The 20530-nt window shown below is 39.1% G+C and overlaps 2 protein-coding genes across 3 annotated transcripts in view; both read left to right on the top strand.

The window, feature by feature from the left end:
• The window catches only part of ubr3 (ubiquitin protein ligase E3 component n-recognin 3), a 36594-nt gene extending 25094 nt beyond the window's left edge, over nucleotides 1-11500 (top strand). For both annotated transcript variants that reach the window (XM_068572130.1, XM_068572129.1), the window contains exons 31-39: nucleotides 2253-2358; nucleotides 3999-4099; nucleotides 5224-5348; nucleotides 7136-7243; nucleotides 7493-7618; nucleotides 7901-8080; nucleotides 8812-9021; nucleotides 9181-9320; nucleotides 9592-11500. In XM_068572130.1, coding sequence (XP_068428231.1) covers nucleotides 2253-2358; nucleotides 3999-4099; nucleotides 5224-5348; nucleotides 7136-7243; nucleotides 7493-7618; nucleotides 7901-8080; nucleotides 8812-9021; nucleotides 9181-9320; nucleotides 9592-9709 — 1214 coding nt within the window. In that variant the 3' untranslated portion in view covers nucleotides 9710-11500. The remainder of the gene's footprint in view (nucleotides 1-2252; nucleotides 2359-3998; nucleotides 4100-5223; nucleotides 5349-7135; nucleotides 7244-7492; nucleotides 7619-7900; nucleotides 8081-8811; nucleotides 9022-9180; nucleotides 9321-9591) is intronic.
• A 6723-nt stretch (nucleotides 11501-18223) lies between these two features.
• myo3b (myosin IIIB) overlaps nucleotides 18224-20530 on the top strand; it is a 55196-nt gene continuing 52889 nt past the window's right edge. The window contains exons 1-2 of the mRNA XM_068572458.1: nucleotides 18224-18378; nucleotides 20320-20454. Coding sequence (XP_068428559.1) covers nucleotides 18232-18378; nucleotides 20320-20454 — 282 coding nt within the window. The 5' untranslated portion in view covers nucleotides 18224-18231. The remainder of the gene's footprint in view (nucleotides 18379-20319; nucleotides 20455-20530) is intronic.

Here is a 20530-nt window from a genome sequence, read left to right as displayed (position 1 = left end):
GCATAATCATGACACAAATTTAGCGCTGTATAAAGCTGGAAAGAACAAAAAGGGAAATGACTTGGCTGCTACGGATCATGTGGCGCTGACGGGATCACTGGACTTTTGTGAGTAATGACAATTACCTGGTGACCAGACGACATGTCCTCTTTTCGAGACCTAAAAAATGCGTCCGGCAGGGATTCCTAAACGTCCGGGGTTTTGCCTCGTGTGATATTTGTGTTTCTCTGAGTCTTTTACAAACTAGTTATTACACTCTTTCAAGTTTTGAAATGGTATCTTACGTTTATCTTCTTGCGTGAGCTCTAACTGTAGAGAGAACTGTCATTGGTCGACCGATGTCGGGGTTGCCCGATGCAGGATAATTATCCTCCAAATACAACCATTTTGAGCCTTTGGGACGATAGTACGCCATCACCAATCTGGCAACACTGAGCACCTTGTCACCTCCACTCGCGACGAATATCCTGTTACGCTCTGAAGAAACTAGTTCTGCATAAAACATTGCTGAATAAATAATCGACTGTAATTTCAGCGGCAAACTTTTTTTTTAGTAGTTCAGCACGAGTCTTCTTTTTATGAGCTTAAGATCGCGTAGATGCTCGACTGTGGAGCGGGATGAAACGATAACGGGTTCACCTTACGGCCCATAGTTGCATTGTTTACAACAGCAGCCCAATGTATAAATGGCAATGTATATATACGTCTTTTATCATAAATCTTTGTTTGCACTAAACTTATCGAAGAATATCGGTAATATGTGATTAATCATGATTAATCCACAGAAACCTGTGATTAATCTGATTGAAATGTTTAATCATTTCACAGCTCTAATTTTAACTGTTTACTAATACTAACCCTGTTTTCCGCTCCGTTTATGGCGTTGAACGTGACACACCGGGAAAAAAAACGCATACTCATCTATACTGGTAATGGGAATCTATTTATAGCGTCTTTTCCTGTGAAAACATGCATTTGTATACTAATAATGGGGAAAAAGGGGTATATTTTTATGAAACAGGCTATTTAAATTAGCTTGGCTACAACTGTGATCCCATTTATTTAAATATTTATCTTGCTTATTGTATATTGTGTATGTAAGTAAGTAAGAAGAGCTACGTGAAAATTCCATGTAGGTCCAAACACACATGGCCAATAAATCTGATTCTGATATCGGACCTGAAGCTTGAAATGAGCCTGTATACATCTACATATTGCAGATTCATGACATGCATTTTATTCAACTCTCCTTTATTTCTCGTTTCCTATATCTCCTCTCCTTCATCCAGGTTAATTCCTTTGTGGTGGTGAGGGGAGAGAGGAAACAAGCCAAAGTGAGGACAAATGGGATGCAACAAAGGACTGCTCTTTGCTTTCTTTATGCTGTATCTTTGTTCACCTGTGGAGGGCAGTGTTGCTCCAAGAATTGACTGTTCACAAAAGTCAAATTGCAGAGCTCATTATTTGAAGCACTTTGCTGCATTACAGCATCATTATTCCCTGTAAAACAAAATCTAATAGGATTATTGTTGCTTATTGAAAAGATGTTTGGCTACACAGAAGGTTGACAAGTTAGTATAGAGGTGCTGTGTTTCAAGCATGGTTCATATGTTATTTATATCTATTGCTCTTATGCTCTTTTGATTTCTGGCTTTTAGAGGATTTAGTTCAAAATAAGAATACATTGTTTGTTGTTTTTACGACTAATAAGAAAGACAAAGACATGTCTTCACTTTGGATTGATTTGATTACTAAACATCTAAAATGACCTGCCTTTTGCCCATGTTGTTGTTTTCTGTATTGTCGTAAATGTTGTTACTTGTAACAGGTTTGCTCTGGACAAAGACAACCGAGGCTGTAACATGCCCTTCTATTAAAAGCTGTGTGTGTGTGTGTGTGTGTGTGTGTGTGTGTGTGTGTGTGTGTGTGTGTGTGTGTGTGTGTGCGTGTGTGCGCACATGCAGGGGGTCTCATAGTCCATTAGTTTCACAATGAACAGGTGTGACCTGACCAAAGATTTGCTCAAGGCTATCAAGCACTACCATGGATTCCTCTGACCTGGTTTTATCTGAGCCAAACATCAGTCTGCAGTCATTTCAAGTCCACTGTTCTCTTTATTTGATCAGCACTGGTTGCTGGTGGTGGACAGAGATGGACAGAGATAAACAGACACTTGCTGGATTTTTTTTCCCCTCAGACCTGGTCAGAAACATGACAATGATGTGTTTTTTGTTTTTCCTCTTTTCTTTCAGATCAGCTGTTTCATGTGCTGGCCATGCACATGCGGCTGTACAGCATTGATTCAGCCTACAATCCCTGGACTAAGCTGACTCAGGTTACACAAATCAGAGAGGCAGAGTGAGTGACTTTCTCTATAAAGTACCTCTGCAAACAGTAAATCTATAAATCTGCTCGTACATTGGTCGTACACCACTCCATTCGTCTCTAATTTCCCTCACACTTTTCCTTCCTCACATAAACATGCAATCAAAGGGCCACTTTGTCCCCTCTGAACGCCACCATTTTGTCCAGCCCCCAAGAGCCTTTCCTCCACACAAAGAGGAGCTAAAAACAGAAAAGGGACCATTTGTGGTTTCCATAGATACCGATAATTGCTGCATCTGGCAAATTACTGGGCACTCCACGGAGAGCAAAACGACCCTGTCAAATTCACTGTACTGAGAACAACTGCACCACAACAACGCAGTGCCGTCACGGCGTCTCAGCTCCCAGCTGTCCACCTAGCGTCAACGGAAACCCGTATTTAACAAAATAAATGGTTTCTACGTTGCACACTTTCTTTTTCTGTCTTGAATCGCTACTGCATGCCAGTATATGTGGTTTAATTCACAAATGTGTTTGATTGGCAGGACTGATGGTGGGTAAAAAATGAAGAAGCTACTGGCAGCACTTAACAATACGAGATGAGCTTGAACAACCTTTCCTCCCTGTTAGTGTAGTACGACAGCTTCTACACCTGTTACTATTCAAGGGCTCACAGCCATACAGTATGCTCAGAGGAGCCATTTGGTGTTTAAAAATATGTTCATAGAGTATTACGAGGGAGCACTGTCATTGACACCCTTAGGCAGTCAACCTGGCAGTATAGCCTTGTTAAATAGGACAAAGAGAAATGTTTCTACAAACATTGCGCTTGCCTTATTTCTGTTGAATAAACCAAAGAGGTATGCATCAAGGTTTTACAGCGGGTAAAAACAGTTTGTATGCAGTGGTCTTAGTAGAGTTGAGCACTCTGTCCTCTAAGTATTTCCTCCAATGCACAGTTGAATTAACTGGTGAGTGCTTCAGTAATGGAAGGTATTATTCTTTTAGTGCCATTCCTCTTATTCAAAGCGCCCCGAGGCCTTTCAAGAGAAGAGTGGAGATTGGAACCTCACTAAATTGTCAACAGAACAAGAAGACATTTAAATGGAGATGGCACACAATGTGAAAATGTAACCAGGGCTACATTAAGGAAGTTGGTTGGGGAATGCAAGGAACATGCCTTTTCATGCCATATTTGTTAAGCAAATTTAAAACGATCTGCACGTCAAGACCTTTCCTTACATTTTTTTTTTTTTTTTTTTTTTTGAAGTCCTTTTCAGACATGCAATACATCACCGCCTTTTAATTAGGCATTGAAAGTGATGGCTTTTTAGGATTCTAAAATTAATGTTTCCGAGGGCTTTGACATAATAATTCACGGAAAGAGACAATGCTCGCATGATATTTGAGAGAGAGACGGAGTAGACCAATATATTCAATGATCATCACATTAATGTAATTAGTTGCATGTCTGAAAGGGGCTTGTGTAAAAAGTAGCACAGCCCATATTAACCATAGTTATGATGGCTGTGTAATTGAAGATAGTACTTGTATTTCACAGTTTGTGTGGCCTTATTGATTTTAGCTCATGAATAAATGCATGTATTTATTGCTCCCCCCCATCATCATAGTAGCTATTTGACTCATTGAATGCTCTTTTGTATGTTTTGCAGTGGCTTTGAAGAAGAGAGACCCGAGGTACCCATGTTGTTTCGAGATGTCGCATCCCTCCTGATTATCTTTGTGCTAACAATGCCACAGCCTCTGCGAAAAGGTACAGTTCCTATGTCTGCATCATGAGTAGTGAGTGTCTCAGTGGCTGCTCCACAAGGGCAGCCCCATTATCTGTAGTAATCAGTGCTGAGTGCTGGAAAGAAACATTTCACGTCTCTTATCTATGCTCCTGTTGCCGTTCTTTGGCCGTGAGGATCAGAGAGAGACGACCCCGGTGATGGGAGGGCTGCACCTCCTTTGCGTGGCCTTCATCTGTGGCTTGTCGCCTCAGTTCCTCTATGTTGGTAATTCACGAGAAAAAAGGCGGAGGGCCACCCAAAGACCTGGCCCAACACACTGCGGGCTTGTTTAACGAGAGAAGTGTCGCAGCAGGAAGATAATTTCATTGATGACAAAAATAGGTTGAACAATGGCAATTGTAAAAAGGGACTTTATTGGAAATTGCAGCTTTGGGTTGAAAAGGTTAACATTTTTAGTTAACATCATGAATTGGAATTTGTTGTGTTCTCAAGGTGGTGGTGTTTCACAGCACATAACATATCATTTTTAATGGCTATTTTTAATTTCTTCTTCTTTTTGGAGCAATAGAGAGGTTGAGGCGTGATCAGTCCCTGAGGCGTCCTCAGGGACTGATCATGAGGCGTCCTCAGGGACTGATCATGAGGCGTCCTCAGGGACTGATCAGGGGCTGATTAATTGCTATAAAGCGTTGGCCTCCTTTTTTAGTTCTACCTAAGTCTGCTCTAACAGTTTTCTTGAGCAGGACTGTGGCGCTGTCAGTAGCCATTTGCTGGAGAAGAAAACAAATGGCACTCTTTGTGTACCTTTAAACCAAATTTGAATATCCTTCAGTCTACATTTTCCTCCTGAAACGCTCTGCTAATTATTCTGCACTTATCGACTCTTCAGTGAGACTCTCTATGCAGAACTGAGAAATACAATGGTCCTGTGAATAGCTGCCAGCCGGTTTTTATTATGCAGAAAGATCTTTTTACGTTCACATATTCAAGTAATGTTATACATTAATTCATAATATATTAGTAATAATATAATAATATATATTAGTATATTAATTCACCTGTGTAAATTCTGCTTCTCAACTTCTGCTTATGTTTATATGTAGCTCATTTTGTATAATCAGTGTCACCTTCTCTCTCTGTGTAGAGCACTTTACCTGTGTGGTGAAGATGCTGTACAACCTGCAGTTCACCCAGGCTCTGGCTGCAGTCTCAACCAAGTTCACCCCAGAAGAAAGGCAGGCCTGGATCACATCTGGAACACTGAAGAAGGTAAAAGTGAGGTTACATGAGCCTGATTCATAATGACATGCTGGTTTGAAAGTGTATTCACCATACAGTAGGTATTTTCCTTGTCTTTCTTCTTCCTAAAGGACCAGGAAATAGTCACCTGGGGTTGAGACCTTGCTGATGATGATGCTCAATGCTGATCATTACTTAATTTGTGTTAATATTTACTCTCTTTTATAAGGCTTGTAATTATTTATTGTGGTTGATTTGTTGGTTTTCTTTGCTTCTGATGTAAATTGTCTCCGTAGTCGGTACATCTCTGTATATTTCTAATCGTTTGTTAAACTTAACTATTTAATCTTCTAATAAGAAGGTCATACTGTAAAGATAATGGCACAACCCTGCAGAATAAAACCTTTTAGAACTGCTACGATAGTGTCAGGAGAACCATTTTTTGCTCTCTGTTCGGTTTCAACCTTGCTGGGCAACATTTTCAAAGGGTGTTACAAGACTTCTTGTATCCCCTGCTTGTTGAACCATTTGTGTCCTTTCATTGTTCCTCAAACTGGTCTGTGACTTAGTATTGAGATGAATTGAACACCTTTTGGTTTCATTTACAGAAGTTAAACAGTCGATCTTCATTATCTTGGAAAGTGTGACTGCTGGAGAGTATTTCATTAATTGGCTATCTGTCTTCAGTCTATTAAATCTGTATTAGTGAGTAACTGGCTTGAATGTCAAAAGACAAATAGCTGAAACGCTCCTCTTTAGGGTGTTTCCATTCATAATGGAAGGTTTTGATTAGTATCTTCGCCTACATTGTCATCAACAGCAGTCCAAGCATTCACTAGCTGCCATTAAGATGGATTTCAAATCCACAATGAGAATGGCTTCCATATTTGGTCGAACGTCATTCTAATTAAATTGAAGTTGTTAAAGAAGATGCCGTGTGAACAAAGATCAGAGCGTAATGGGAGGAAATCCATGGATTTTAAAATTCCTCGCCTATAAATCTATGACAAAATACGGCAGCCGAGATAAGACTGCTGTTTTATATTCTACCACCTCCATCTTGATAAATGCATGCAGCTTTTCCTCTATATAAAATACTCGCCAAACCGGTTGAATTTTTTTATCAGAATAAGCATTAAGTAATGTCCCAACCACTTATCAGATATTATATTGTTCGGAAAGAATTATGCCATTTGTTTCTTATGCACAAGTGAAGCACAAGTGAATATATATATATATATATATATATATATATATATATATATATATATATATATATATATATATATATATATATATATATATATATATATATATATATAGTGACATTCTTATACACTGAATAGATTGATTTGGCCATTTGTATTCCTTCTATGTGTCTTTGTCCTTGGATAAGGGTCACGTGGGTGTCTCATTCATTTTGCATCCCATGTGGGCTCTGATAAATGTTGTCTACAGGAAACAGCAGGTATCCATCTGTTAAATCAATCAAAGTGGTGACTAAATTACTCAATAAATAAGTGTTGCATGCCTTACAAGAAGTAGGGCTAATTTAGACTCCTGATATTTGTCATGGCTTCTTCAATTGGAGTTAATGTTAATACCCAGATTTCGCAGGTGTACCAGGGTTTTTCCGTCGTCCTCCTATGGACGAAAGGATTTTTTTCATACATAGATTAAGTGTTGGGAGGGACTGCGACAAAATACTTTGGTTTAATATTATTAAAAATGTATATTTGGAAATTGATAGATTAAAGTGCAAATCTTGTTCAATGTTTGATTTCATATTTTGCCAATGTTTTGCTTTTCTGCCACAGAATGTTGGAAACGCTGAAACATCTTTTGAAGTGCTGCTCAGTCACGTCATCAGTGAGCTCTCTAAGAACAAAAGTGTCTACACGGTGAACACTGAAGAAACATCAATGGTGAGGCACTAAAATGACTGTTACGTGCTTCAGAACGTTGCTGCCTTCAAGATGGTGCTCCCTCTCCCCTCAGTCTTGTCTTTGCTCGGCTCTTTTTCATTTTCTTTTAAACAATGAAATGGCCATTACCATGAAAAACAGGGGTCTAATGTCTCTACTACTAATCTCCAGGGGAGATATCTATCACAGTGTTATCAGCAAGCTGTTGGCTGGTTATTGATCAGGTGCTTCTGTTATTTCCCTCCCCAGCTGAGCTCCACTGTGTGGTCTCCACAGTCTATTGAGTTCAGCCTTCAGCAGTTCTGCCTGCCCTTCCTGCGTCTCTCATGCCTCCTGCAGCATCACCTCTATGGCGACGACCTAACTACCTGCCTGGTATGTTTTATAATCAACATCATCCAACCTGCTAAATCTGCCCTACCATTGTATCTGTGCAGCAAGACTGGTCGATATTTGGACTCATCTTGTCTCCATTGTAAATGTCTCATGATTTCGACATGAAACCAGCCTGATTTGACGTCTCAATACAAGAAACATGACAAACAGCTCATCTGTTGACTCTCGGTTGGATCCGTTTGACTTGACTCATGAATCAAAGGTGTTCGTGAAAACAAGAGTTACCTCACCGGCTGTTTTCTTTTGTTGGTGTGTTCTCAGGAGGAGGAGGAGTTCACGTCCTTGGCCGTGTGTTTGGAGCTCTTACCCTCGGCTCCTCAGCCCTACAGCATCGAGCACAGTGCCTCATGTCTGAGATGGGCGGTCAGCGCCTTTGGCTTGGTGACACAGTGGTGCGCTGAGGTCACAGGCCTCTCCCAGATGCAGGCTGAGCAGTCATTGGTATGTGTGTGAACTTCAGACCAGAGGAAAAAAACTGTATACCTCACATAATTTTATTTCTTATATATATTTTACAATCCCTTCTAATACAGTTTTCATTGTACGGCATAGGTTTTAATTCAGAAAAATATCAGCGTGTTGTCAAATGAGAAGTTGAGCTTCTGGAGTTTCAAAGAAAGTGTGAAAACTTGGTATACAATTTAATATTCAAACCATGTATTTTGAACTTGAGGTACATGAATCGTTTACAGGACATCAAGTGCTATTGACACTTTGAAATGAGTTTCAACCTTGGTTGACAAGGTCCATAGCTGTGAAGGGTCTCTGAGGAGAATGACTGGCATAACTAGCCATGTGTCTTATGCCCTCGTCCTCCACAATTTCAGTATCCTTGAATGTCGTTCATCATTTTGTGAAAATGTAGAGTGTCTTGCATGTCAATTTAGGTTGCCAATACTTAACACAGGATCTTATTTATTATTACATCTTAGAGCCGAAGGACGTAATAAAAAGTTTAGACTTGGCGAATTAATGTTATTCAGTGCAGGCTGACAGCAAGTCCAGATTTCTCTGCTTTAGAAAACGTATATCTTGTGAGACGCCAGTATCTTTACTTTATTGAGAGTTTGGGAAAGAGTTCGAAGATAAAATGTATTGACTGCAGTGCACAATATATTGATGGCCTGATTTCAGTGTTTTTAACATACTTCTGTATTTCTTCTCCTCTGTAGAACATGCTTGTCCAGGAACCTCAGTGGACAGCCCCCCGCCTTCTGAAGCTACCCGACAACTACAATATCATCTTCCAGTACTATCACAGGAAAGCCTGCACCGCCTGCAAAAAGGTGCCCAAAGACCCCGCTCTTTGCCTTGTTTGTGGCGCCTTCGTCTGTCTCAAAGGCGTGTGCTGCAAACAGCAGGGTATCTGTGAATGTGTTCTGGTAAGTTCCTTAGAGCTTTAAAATCAGGGCCTTATTGTTTTTACTTATTGAACAGAACCTAATTTATAGGTTTCACAAAATGACTTATTGCATACCTCTTTGCAAGATTAAATTACATAGCCAGTGTCCTAATGATTTTTAATCCTATTTTTTTGACAGCACTCCCAGCATTGTGGCGCAGCTACAGGCATTTTTCTTCTGATAAATGCTTCGGTCATCATCATCATCCGTGGACATCGTTTCTGCCTGTGGGGTTCTGTTTACCTCGATGCCCACGGAGAGGAGGACCGCGATTTACGGTATGGCTCATCACACACACACACACACACAGTCATGAATGCCACACAGTATTATGCATTTCACTTTATACAGTGAAATCATTTTCAGAATTCTGTGCCGTTCTTTCTGCATTGCATTGTGGGACAGTGTTTAGAAACGGCACATAACAATTAAGTTAGTTATTATAACATCATCATGATTTCTTGCATACCTTCTACCTTCTTTTTTAAATAGTTGTTGCAGAGAAAACACCGTTCTCACACTTGTTTTTCCCCTCTGGCTTTTCTCTAGCCGTGGCAAGCCACTCTTCTTGTGTGAAGAGAGGTATCGAGTGTTGGAGCAACAGTGGGGTTCACACACCTTTGATCACATCAATAAGCGCTGGGGCCCTCACTATAATGGACTCTAAGATCTTCCAGTCCATTGAAAACAGAAACGCTTGACAGAAGTTTTTTTTTTTTTATGGGTCTGCCTCGATCAAAAATATTCGGGAACTCTTAACGTGATAAACACAAACATCCCAGTGAGGGTATTGCTGCCACAGCCTGGGTTTTTCATGCCTAAAGATTAACACGTGTGTGTGTTTAAGTGATTTATTGTGTGGTTTTCAACAGGAAAAAACAAAATTCGGTAAGATTAAAGTAAAAAAAAAAAAAAGCACAACTTTGTCCAGAAATTCAATTGTTGTGGAACAGGGTTTTGAAGCCCTTCATATTTATTCGGGTTTAAAAAAATTAAAGAAATCAAGTGCTGAATGTCCCTGCAAAGTTTGATTACTTTTTGCACCATTTACAATAATGTTAATGCATATCCTTTTTTATTTATCGAAATGTGCTCTGCTGTGCTGGCATGAGTTTCAGGCTCCTGATGAGTGTAGCGATGTTAATGCAATGTGCACTCATTATCTGCTGACATGTGAGGGTAGGCAGGACAAGTCCACCCATCAACACTCGAGAGTTTTTTTGCAAACAAGCAAAGGCTCTTTTTATGGGTCTAGTTGCAATCCATCCTCAGGAATTTATTTTGTGTTTGCTGTTTAAAATACGTTTTAGATATTTAAATAAATGCTGCTGCTGCTCATTGGTCAAGTACGTGATTTTAACTTTTGTGAAGATTTTTTTTTTCTTTCCAAGTTTGTGCTTTGAGTTTATTGGAGATGGCTTGGAATGTTGACTCACTTTAATGTTGAAGGAGGTATGCGGTCACCTCAAAGCGCTCACTACAGATCTTGGTGTCCTGCCAAATTATAAGGCTATTTTTGTTTCTGGTTGGTTCTGATAAGAAACTCTAGTACCAACTCTTAACACAGCAAAATCTACAACCTGTCAATGAATGATCAATTTGTTGTCATTGCTTTACAAAAGCTAGCAGTCAAATTAATTTAAGTAGACTACATTTTTAAGGAAAAGACATTGCTGAACTCTATGACAGCATAAATATTTGATTGCTTCTGTCAAAGTTTTCTCAAGATACAAAATTCTGTGAAATTCAGTAACATTCAATGGAAATGTCAATACTCTTTGCCCGCCTGTGATGACAAAACATGTTTTTCCCTTTCATGCTTTTGATTGTTGAGTCCTAACTGCAGTACAAAGCGTTTATTGTGATGACTATCCCTCACTCGTGCATCATCTAGTTGTGATTTATAGTTGCATTCCAACATAACAAGATTATCAGATTTGAGTACATTGTGCATGGCATCCTTTTAAGCCACCATTTGTTAAATTGGCGACTTAATTTTTTGATTATCATGTTTTTTTTTCCTGGAAGAGAGGACATTTATCCAGTTGTGCCTGCAACATATTGTTTTTGAGTGATGAGCAGCACACTGCTGATATCGATGACTTTCATGATTTTTAAATGCTGGGCCACTTTGTGCTGCGTCGAGGGATCTTTAAGGAACAAGTTAGCGCTTGAAAAACCTTCCTCTTAAATTCATGCATTCTGCTTCTCTGTTTACTGAGTTTCTCCTCTCTTCTTTATTTTGCAGTCCCCACTTTGTAAATGAACGCAACCAAATAGCCAATAAGTAATCGGTGTAAATTGTAACTGAAAGCTCTTGTGTGTTCTCCTGTATGAATGAAGAGAGAATACAGTACATTACTGTAGGTGCTGACTCAAACTTTCTGGATTTGACCAGAAAGTATGACTTGGACATTTAATGCAAAATGTAACATATGTGAATAAAATATAAACACAATGATTTGTGTCTCTTTGTTTTCTGTTAACAATATTTGAGCACTACACAAATAATACTGACTTTCTCTACTGTTTCTGTCCACCGTGTAAGAGCAGTGAAATCGGTTATGTTAAAATACTCTCTCAATGTCACACTTGCCTTTGTCAGCTATTAAAACCCTTCATCTGAAAAAAAGGAATATACATATCTTTAGTCAGTAAAAGAATACTGTCCTGCTGTGCACATGACGATGATGATCTTTGATCTCAATCCACTGATGTGAATGAACTGTAGTGAGAAAACATGGCTGGTTTGATTTAGACATCCACCTCCAAACTGTGTCCACCAGGGGTCTCAGTTCACTGGAGCTCATCTGATCATAACCTCCATAGACAAATCCTGTCCCCTTTGTGAATGTATATTGTGACTTTATGCAGGAATACAGCTCCTTTTAAAAAAGTTGCTGGATATTTTCAAAATGCAACTGAGCAGATGCATGAGGACACACTCCTGAGAAAAATGATTCTTTTTTTTTTTTTCTTTTTTTTTTTTTAGAGAAAACTGTAGGGAAAAAATACAATCAACAAAATGTGTCACAAATGTATTCACAGCTTACTGTATTGGGGATTTCTGAATAAAGTGTGTATCCAACAGCACAAGAAAGACCTTTCATTGCCATGTGACTGAGCATTTGAGGGTAATTGGGTCAACATTTCATAAACAAGGGAGGCCTCTGGGTAATGACCATCGGCCACACAAAGCCTCGCTTTTCTGCCAATTAGTCTAATGACAAGAAGAAAGGGGGGGAAAAAATCCATTGACCAGATGAGGAATTGTATCCGGGGTGAACCACCGAGAATGTGGGACAACGTTCTTGCAGAGAGATGCTGGTGCTCGAGGTTGTGCTGAACGTCTCCTCGTTCACCTGTCCAGGTAGGTACACTGCCGGCCAGACTGCTTGAATAGACTATTGAAGTGGATGTTGGTCCGCTAAGAGCTTCCGGTCTGCAGAACAACATGCTCGGATGTCTATACTGTTAATAATTAAAACCCCTTGCTGAGTAAACAGGGAAATCAGTTCGGACATTCCGCTATGGACGGTAAGCTGCACGTATAGACTTGTTATTGAAAAGCCAGTAACGGTCTGGTTTGCGTACAACTTAGCATTACTGGCTGCCTTGAACCCGATGGACAAAGATAATTACAAGACTGAGCAGTAGTCAGCTGATGTCTGAAACACTTCCTCATGTCTTGCAGATTTAAGAGATGGAAATACGGAGGCTGGGTACTCAAGGTAGGAGTCGTTTGCTCATCAGCAGGCCTGCAGAGATGCACAGGCCGACACTGGCACCTGGATTACTGTTTTGATGGGGCTACTCCACTTATAGGCTTTACTGTGCAACATACTACACCTACTATGGTGTTCCTCGACTGTATTAACTGTTTTGTTTTGTTTAGCATATCCAACTTTTAAAATCCTCAGCAAATCATTGCAAAGTAGAAATGAGAAAAAACAACATCTGAAGGGTCTCACGCCTACAGTATTTCAATTGTCTCGGCTCATTTTTCCATCCATTCAATTTGCTCAATTTTTCAAAAGTAATATGTACCTTAAAATGAAAACGTCCATGTAAATATAATACATTACATAGTAGGTTTAACAACACATCAAGATCTTGCGCAAGTGTTGCAATAAATGTTACTTATAAAACTATTTCTGATCAAAACATTTTGCAATAGTCTGTTTGTCATGAGAATAGCAATAAGAAAATAACTGCCACTCCTCCAAAAGTCAATATCTCAAATGATTCTTGAATGTTTTTGGTGCTATTTAAAATCTTTGAGTATGCTGCATTGTTCTAAATATAGATAATAAAGTCAACATTTAAACTTCACAGAAAACCTTTGGTAAGGGCAAAATGATGATTGTTATTGTATTTCCCTGTATTTTAGTTTTTTTGTTTGATATCACAACAGTTACTTCTTTTTCAAGACATCAAACATTTAATATTTCAATCACTTGTAGGTTTAATAATCATCTAAAATCCAGAATGCTACAGTGATGATGCAATTTTGGAAAACGTGACGTTAAACCACAATTTACATGACAAACGTACACTTAATACAATGCACATTTTTGACAGTAACTGTTGTTTCTGTTGCACGTGTACACTTATAATAAGATATGATGCGGCTGTTTTCTGACGACTGGGCATCTGATTCAGTGTTTACTTTCAAATTTTGTATTTTGAGATCAGAATAAGTAAAACCTGAGCCAAAGCAATCTTACAATATTGACACATGGAGTTATAATTCTCAATTCTGTTTAAATGATGCTATAATTTGGTGTTGAAAATACACAACATTTCTAGAAATAATAGCTTTGTTGCATTTACACAAACAGTATTTCACTGTACAGCATTGCTGCTCCAGCAGCTGTGATATTAATGTGCAGTTTACAGAGATTCATTTCTGACAGTGGTTCACTTTAATGATGATGTCGCCTTAGATTGATGGTTTGTGTCTTTAAAGTTTTCTTTTGGAGATTATTAATTCTGCAGATGGTTTGCTGAGTTTAAGGGAACTTAAACCACACAAAAAAAGGTCTTTGTTTCTGGTCGTGTGAGGCTTTGGTGGTCGAGGGTGAGAACAAGGGCACAGTGCTTTCATCCTGGCTCGTGGCTAGCGGAGGTTTACTGCAAAGCCTCCTCATATCCCCTTAAAGGGGATTATAGTCCAGAGTTTTTTTTTCCCCTCCAATGACTTACCAAAGGGTTTACCAAGTGGAGTTCCCGCAAGGCTTTACCAGAGAGGGTTTGGATTGTGCGAATTTGATGGAAGCAGAAAATTAGATTACTCACTTGTACTTTCTGGTGACAAAGCCGGTCCCTTTGCTGTCGCTGTTCACTTCATCTAAAGCTTTTACAACCTCCAACAATCACTAAAACTTGGAATTATGAAGATGTACCATAAATGCAAATGTATGGGGGCATGTACAAGAAACATCTGCATTTACTAGCATCACAAAGCAACACTTAACCAAACACACATCCCAGTAGTATTTTGATGACGCTCATTGATCATTTCAATCTCACTGTTTTAAAGGGAAGCTCTTGAATATCAGATACAATTTCCCTTTATCCGGTCTGCTGACAGTAAACAACTGTAACCTGAGCGCCGCACTGAGGACCGGTGGTGTCCTGTTCTAAAGCAGCAATGACATGTCTCCATTTAAGAGAACAACATTTGGGTTTTCTCTTAGTTTTCTGACAATAAGAGAGAAAAGGTCTTTGTGGATGAGAACTAAAGTTGAGTAAATCTGATCCATTTGGGAACAGTAAATAAAAAACAGTGCTCTGATGCAAGCAAATCTGCAAAAAAAAGAAGACTTCCATCATGCTCTCAATTTTAGTGGCTCGCAAATGTATTTGTTTATGACCCGTAAAGCATTGTTACGTCTCCTTGCTACCTTTCTTCACAGGTTGCACAATGTATAAGTCTAGAGGAGTATCCTCGTCAAGCATTAGACACAAGATTGACAAAATAATCCTAACTGCAGCAGAATTATGTTTTTCTGCTTCCCCATAGATCAATTTTGTGAGCCACATGTACTTCATTGTCGATGTATAGCAGCCTTCTCAGTGTAAAAAAGCACACAAATGATTTATTTGCACAACAGATGCTAATGCAGGAGAAAGAAGCATCCTGTCCATGTTATTAATCATTTCGATGAAATTCAACTCGACTGCTTTTGTTTCTAGTTCCCCCAGCTTTGTAACATGTTGGTAGATTATTTATGTGCCAAGGAGGGGCTTAGAGTGAGAAGACATGAGATATTTGTGGCTGTCAAAGGAGTTTAAAAACATACATGAACATTTTAGCTTTTTTATATAGCAAGTTCTAACAATATGCAAGCTATTTTCAGCTGCTGTGACTATCTTGCACTAAATTAGATCCCTGGGGCTTTCACCTCATGGCAACGCCAACATCCAGTGTTTTATCATGTGAAATGATGTTTGATTGTTGCCACTGTCACTCAGTAGGGAGGTTCTGCTTGGTATATATATATATATATATATATATATATATATATATATATATATATATATATATATATATATATATATATATATATATACACACACACACACAACTCCTACAAGGGAGTTAACATTGGAATTCTGGATATATTTGACTTTATGTGCATATTATCTTATAGAATCCTTTACACTTGCATACATTAGCTGCACAGATGCTTATTACATTGTTGTCACTGGTTTATAAGAAACTAAAACAAACCTTTCATATGAAGTAATAACCAGCTTGATGTGTAAATAATATTATGTACAGAAGGAAATACAGGCATGTCATGTGACCTAGCAACTATCATGGACTTCCTGGTAACCTGTGTGCAACCTGAGCTGCTTCATATCAGCCTCCATTATGAGTGGATACATCTGCCACCTGAATATTTAACAGTGCTGCAGATCAGGTGGTAGATTACTGATGAATTATTAATCCCTATAGATTAGCATGAATTAGACGCGAGCGTTTTGGTGTGAGGGAGAGACAAACACTTTCACAGAAACAGGTAGGTGTGACTCTTGGCTCTATGAGCTTTATTGATCTCTGAAAATGTAATTGAATATTTTGGATGAATAAATAGATGCAGATGACCACTTTGGTGCTTTGTGTGTGTTGGTGGCGGACTCGCTCTGGATTTGATGGTTTTTTAAGTAGTAAGTGAGTTCATTTGTGCTGTGTATTAACTGTTTTATGTCAGACTGATGCACATTCTGCTGTTAAAGGCTCGTTGTTGTGTTTTGTTTTCAAAGCTTGTACTTCTTGCTCATTTGATAGATTTTGCAGAACAAGACGTTTATTAGTAGCCTCTAAATGACTAAAACAATAATATTTCTCATATGATGTGAAGCTGCACATCTGAGGCTAGATGTTTTTTAAATTGCAGCAAAGGGTTGATGTTTGAGAGCAGGTGTCTGATGCAGCCGGTCATTATGGAAAAAAAGCTCCTGTCGGGGAATATGAGCCGTCTGTTTCAAAAGTTGGTTTAGGTCTCTTGGCAACAGGTGACTGGTGATGTGTTCACAGCATTGTGTAGATGCAGAACAGGTTAGACACATGTTACACAACAGGACGACAGTTATAAACGGCAAGTAAACAGTTTTGGCTCCTCTTGATTAATAAGGCAGGCGCGATGCATTATTCACAGACAGTTTAAGAAGGGCGATTAACTTCCGCACATCAATGATGGATTATTAGACGGAAGATGAAACCAAACTTGTAGCGAGGTGATTCAGTCTTTGCTGTGTGTAATTATTATTTATGTATGTGTCATGAAAACCGCACAATTACAAAATATACGTTGGCTAGTGCTACTATCACATGTATCTCCCCGAAGGACACAGTGAAGGGTATCAGCGCTGCACAGAAGAGCCGCATATCCATCTGATATCTACCTGGATGCCGTTGCTCAACCTGCATCCACAACAATTCATAAATCAGTCCTCCCGTGTGAGTTGCCAAAACTCCTGAGGGTTAAACATCATTCACGCTTTTTTCACATCAATCTGCTGATCTCGACTTCCCTCCCCCAGGGTCACACCGTGATGCATAACACGTTTATGACAAGTGGCGCAGTTGTGAGATCGTCCACAAGCGCTGCTCTCCATCATGCTGATCTGGAATACGTGTCATTTTGAAGAAGTAGGATGCATGTACTCCAACATGGCAACATCAGTTCCTAATTCATCATGGTGTTCCGGTTAAGCTGTTTTGACACTTAATGCTTTGCATCGTTGGTCTTTACGCGTTGCATTGGTCACAGAAACATCACTTTTGGGCTTTTGCGTCGCTGTTGATCATTAGCCCTTATCACCTGCATATAATGTAAATCACTTTATGAAAGACTTTACATAATGATCATTTCACAAAACAGTGCACCGCCTGTTTTCCACACATTCAGGATGACACTTGTCAAGTTAATCTCTGTCCAATCCAATTGATCTTGAGGAGATTGCACTTCTTAGTGGGCAGTGACGAGGTCCTGTAGAGAGGGCTAATGAGAGGGCTAATTCTCTCTGTGAAATGACACTTGTCGCCCGTCCTCTTGAGGAAGCAATAGCTGTTGCTATTGGTGCTGTTATATCATGATCACAAGAGACTCTTTAGTTGTAATTTCTCAGCCTCGATGAGTCAGAAGAAAATAACACTTGCCATGTAAGTAGAGTACAGTCCTCTCCACCTACAGCTGTCTGCTTTTTTTTCATCTTGTATTTGGTAAAGTGGATCCCTTGACGAATAGTCATTTCACTGAGCTGACTGAGTAGGCCCTTGGGAATAAAGGTACTGCTTTGTGCTTTACATACACAGCTCTTCACAGTTTGTTTTTCTTTTTTTGACTTACCTTCTTTTCTGTGATGTAATTTGTAGGTGTTTTTCTGTCTTGCTGAAACATGTTTAAGTCTGTCTGATCTCTTAAAGCGTTATTGTGAAGTTATTCACAAAATGATTTCTTTTTGTAGGATAAAGTAATCGGTAGAATTGTATTTAAAGTTATCTTATTTTGTATTACTGTAACTTTCCACATCCCCTAGAATAATTTCAACAAATAATATACATATTTTTGGCTTAATATGTTAAATGTTCTATATTTCGACAACTTTTTTTTTCCTCTGGGGTTGTGTTTATCCTCTAGGAGGTCACTGTATGGGCTGTATCCGTATAAGTCCAGCATGCTTGGCATGGAGAACCTGGGCGATCCATCAAGTAACTGGGACATAGTGGAGACCATTGGTAAAGGAACCTATGGGAAAGTCTACAGAGTGACCAACAAGAAGGATGGGAGTCAGGCAGCAGTGAAAGTCCTGGACCCGATCAATGTAAGTCTCTATCACTCTGGAACCTTTTGCAGAATTCAAAACCTCTGTGGCTACTGAATGTTGTCTATTTTCCATTTCCTGCAGTTGAGTTACACTTTGACAACATAATAACCGTCACCTTGCAGACATCAAAAGCTGTTTTAATTAACCCCAGAGGCGCAGAACTATCAAGGGCTTCATTAAATATTGTGTTAATCTAAAGTACTTGTAAAATCCACCAGATTATCCAGAAACTAATTTATTTAATAATTGACTGCAGTGATTTCCAACCTTTTTGTCTAGTAGCGCTTTGAATTGATTAGTTGCGGACCATCATCAAGGGTTATGGGTTGAAACCAAAACAATTAAAAAAGATGTTCTTCCCTCATTTTATTTGATCTTTTTTTTATAGGACCAACCAAACATTCAATGAATGTCTAAAAAAAATGAAAGCAATTTATAATCACGCATATTCTTTTTCCATCTATGTTTAGATCAGTCTGTCTTGACCAAATCAAATAAACAAATTAGATTTTTTGTTGTTACGGAATTTGGGGCAGTCATCCATGCTCATCATCCACAGAGGCATGTATGGCCTGCTCTTAGTCTTGTTTCCTGCTTTACTACCTTGTTAATTGTCTTGTAAACAATTGGTTATATTTTGTAGAGGGTCCTGACCCACGGGTTGGGAACCACTGATTTAATTTAAGATGCATTATTGTCACACTTGTGCCTGCTGTATGTTGTGTCTCCTCAGTTAGCTGCATAATCAGCGTCAAGCTGCATGTGACATGACTATATGTATAAAGTTAGCAGCATCTGACACTGGTTATGTCTCAGTTTTAAGGCAACTAGGACACAAGATTTTAGGCTAGTGCAAAGTAACCTCAAAATCAAAACACCTACTGACTCTATGTAACGTCTGTGTTCTCATTTATTTACCTGTAACAATTGAGCTTTGGCTTTGTATATTGCCTAATATATGTTGTCTTTATGAGTCATCTTTTTTTAGACAACTTATTTATACAGTCACACAGACTATATAAATATGTCTGTTATCAAAGTAAAATAATATATAATAATAAAACCGATAAGTAATTTTAATTGAAAATATGATGTGCAGTTGTAAGACAGTGTGTACTTTTTTGCTGACTAAAATTAATTATTAATCTGACTGTGCCTCCCCACCATTATTGTGACAGTTTTGTATGACTGAAAGAACTCATAATATTGTGACAGAAGAAAAAACAAAAGCAAAGACTAAAACCATTGTGTCTTTCTTTATAACTATGTGACTTGGTTCAGCATGCGAGCCATTCAAACCGAGTAAGTTGCCAGTACTTTCTCCTCCTCTTGATGCAGTTGTACTTGTACTTGCTCCAGTGATATATTTCAATGTCTCCCCTTTTCATTTATTTCCCGTCATGTTAAGTTTAACACACCCTCACCGGAAAGCTGCTGCATTGACTGTATCCTCTCTGTATATCTGTTAATTTGCTGCGTGATAAGACGCTGTAGCCTCTGCATTGGCACCGTATTGTACTAGTGAGACTTGGTCTGAGGCAGCCTGTGATTGTGTCAATGGAACAATCCCCATCTTGGCAGCGCTATCCACCATGGGGCTCCCCTGATGGCCATGAAGATGAAGCTGCTTCCCTCTCATCCCTCTCCCTGATTAGACTGCTGACACTATCACTCAGACATCCAGGAGGAGAAATTCTGCCTCTCTGACTGGTGCTCTTCCCTTCCTCTGAAATTACTTTGATAGAAAAGAACTGCCAGAAGTAGTTTAACACCCGAGCCCATTCCTTCCTTTGTTACTGACTTTGTAACCCTGTCTGTGGTAGTCCAATTATAGTTACCTGAAACATGTAGACAGAAATGCTGTTTTCATTACATTTCAACATGTTATTTGCTTCATACTTGCATTGCCATATGCCTGTTTTCTTTTGCTGTTTGAAGGATGTGGATGAGGAAATTGAGGCGGAATACAACATCTTGAGGTCCTTGTCCAACCACCCTAATGTGGTGAAGTTTTACGGCATGTTCTACAAATCAGACAACTTATCAGGTGGACAACTTTGGCTGATCCTTGAGGTGAGCTCTTCTTCAATATGTAGGCTCACATTCCCGGCCATATTGTCCATCTACCTAACAGTATTTGCAAATAATT

Source organism: Clinocottus analis, unplaced genomic scaffold (assembly GCF_023055335.1).
Source record: "Clinocottus analis isolate CAN_PGR_092001 unplaced genomic scaffold, fCliAna1.0.p SCAF_12, whole genome shotgun sequence".
Classification (NCBI taxonomy): domain Eukaryota; kingdom Metazoa; phylum Chordata; class Actinopteri; order Perciformes; family Cottidae; genus Clinocottus; species Clinocottus analis.
The sequence above is the reverse complement of the archived record's forward strand: the minus strand, read 5'-3'. Positions and strand labels throughout refer to the sequence as shown.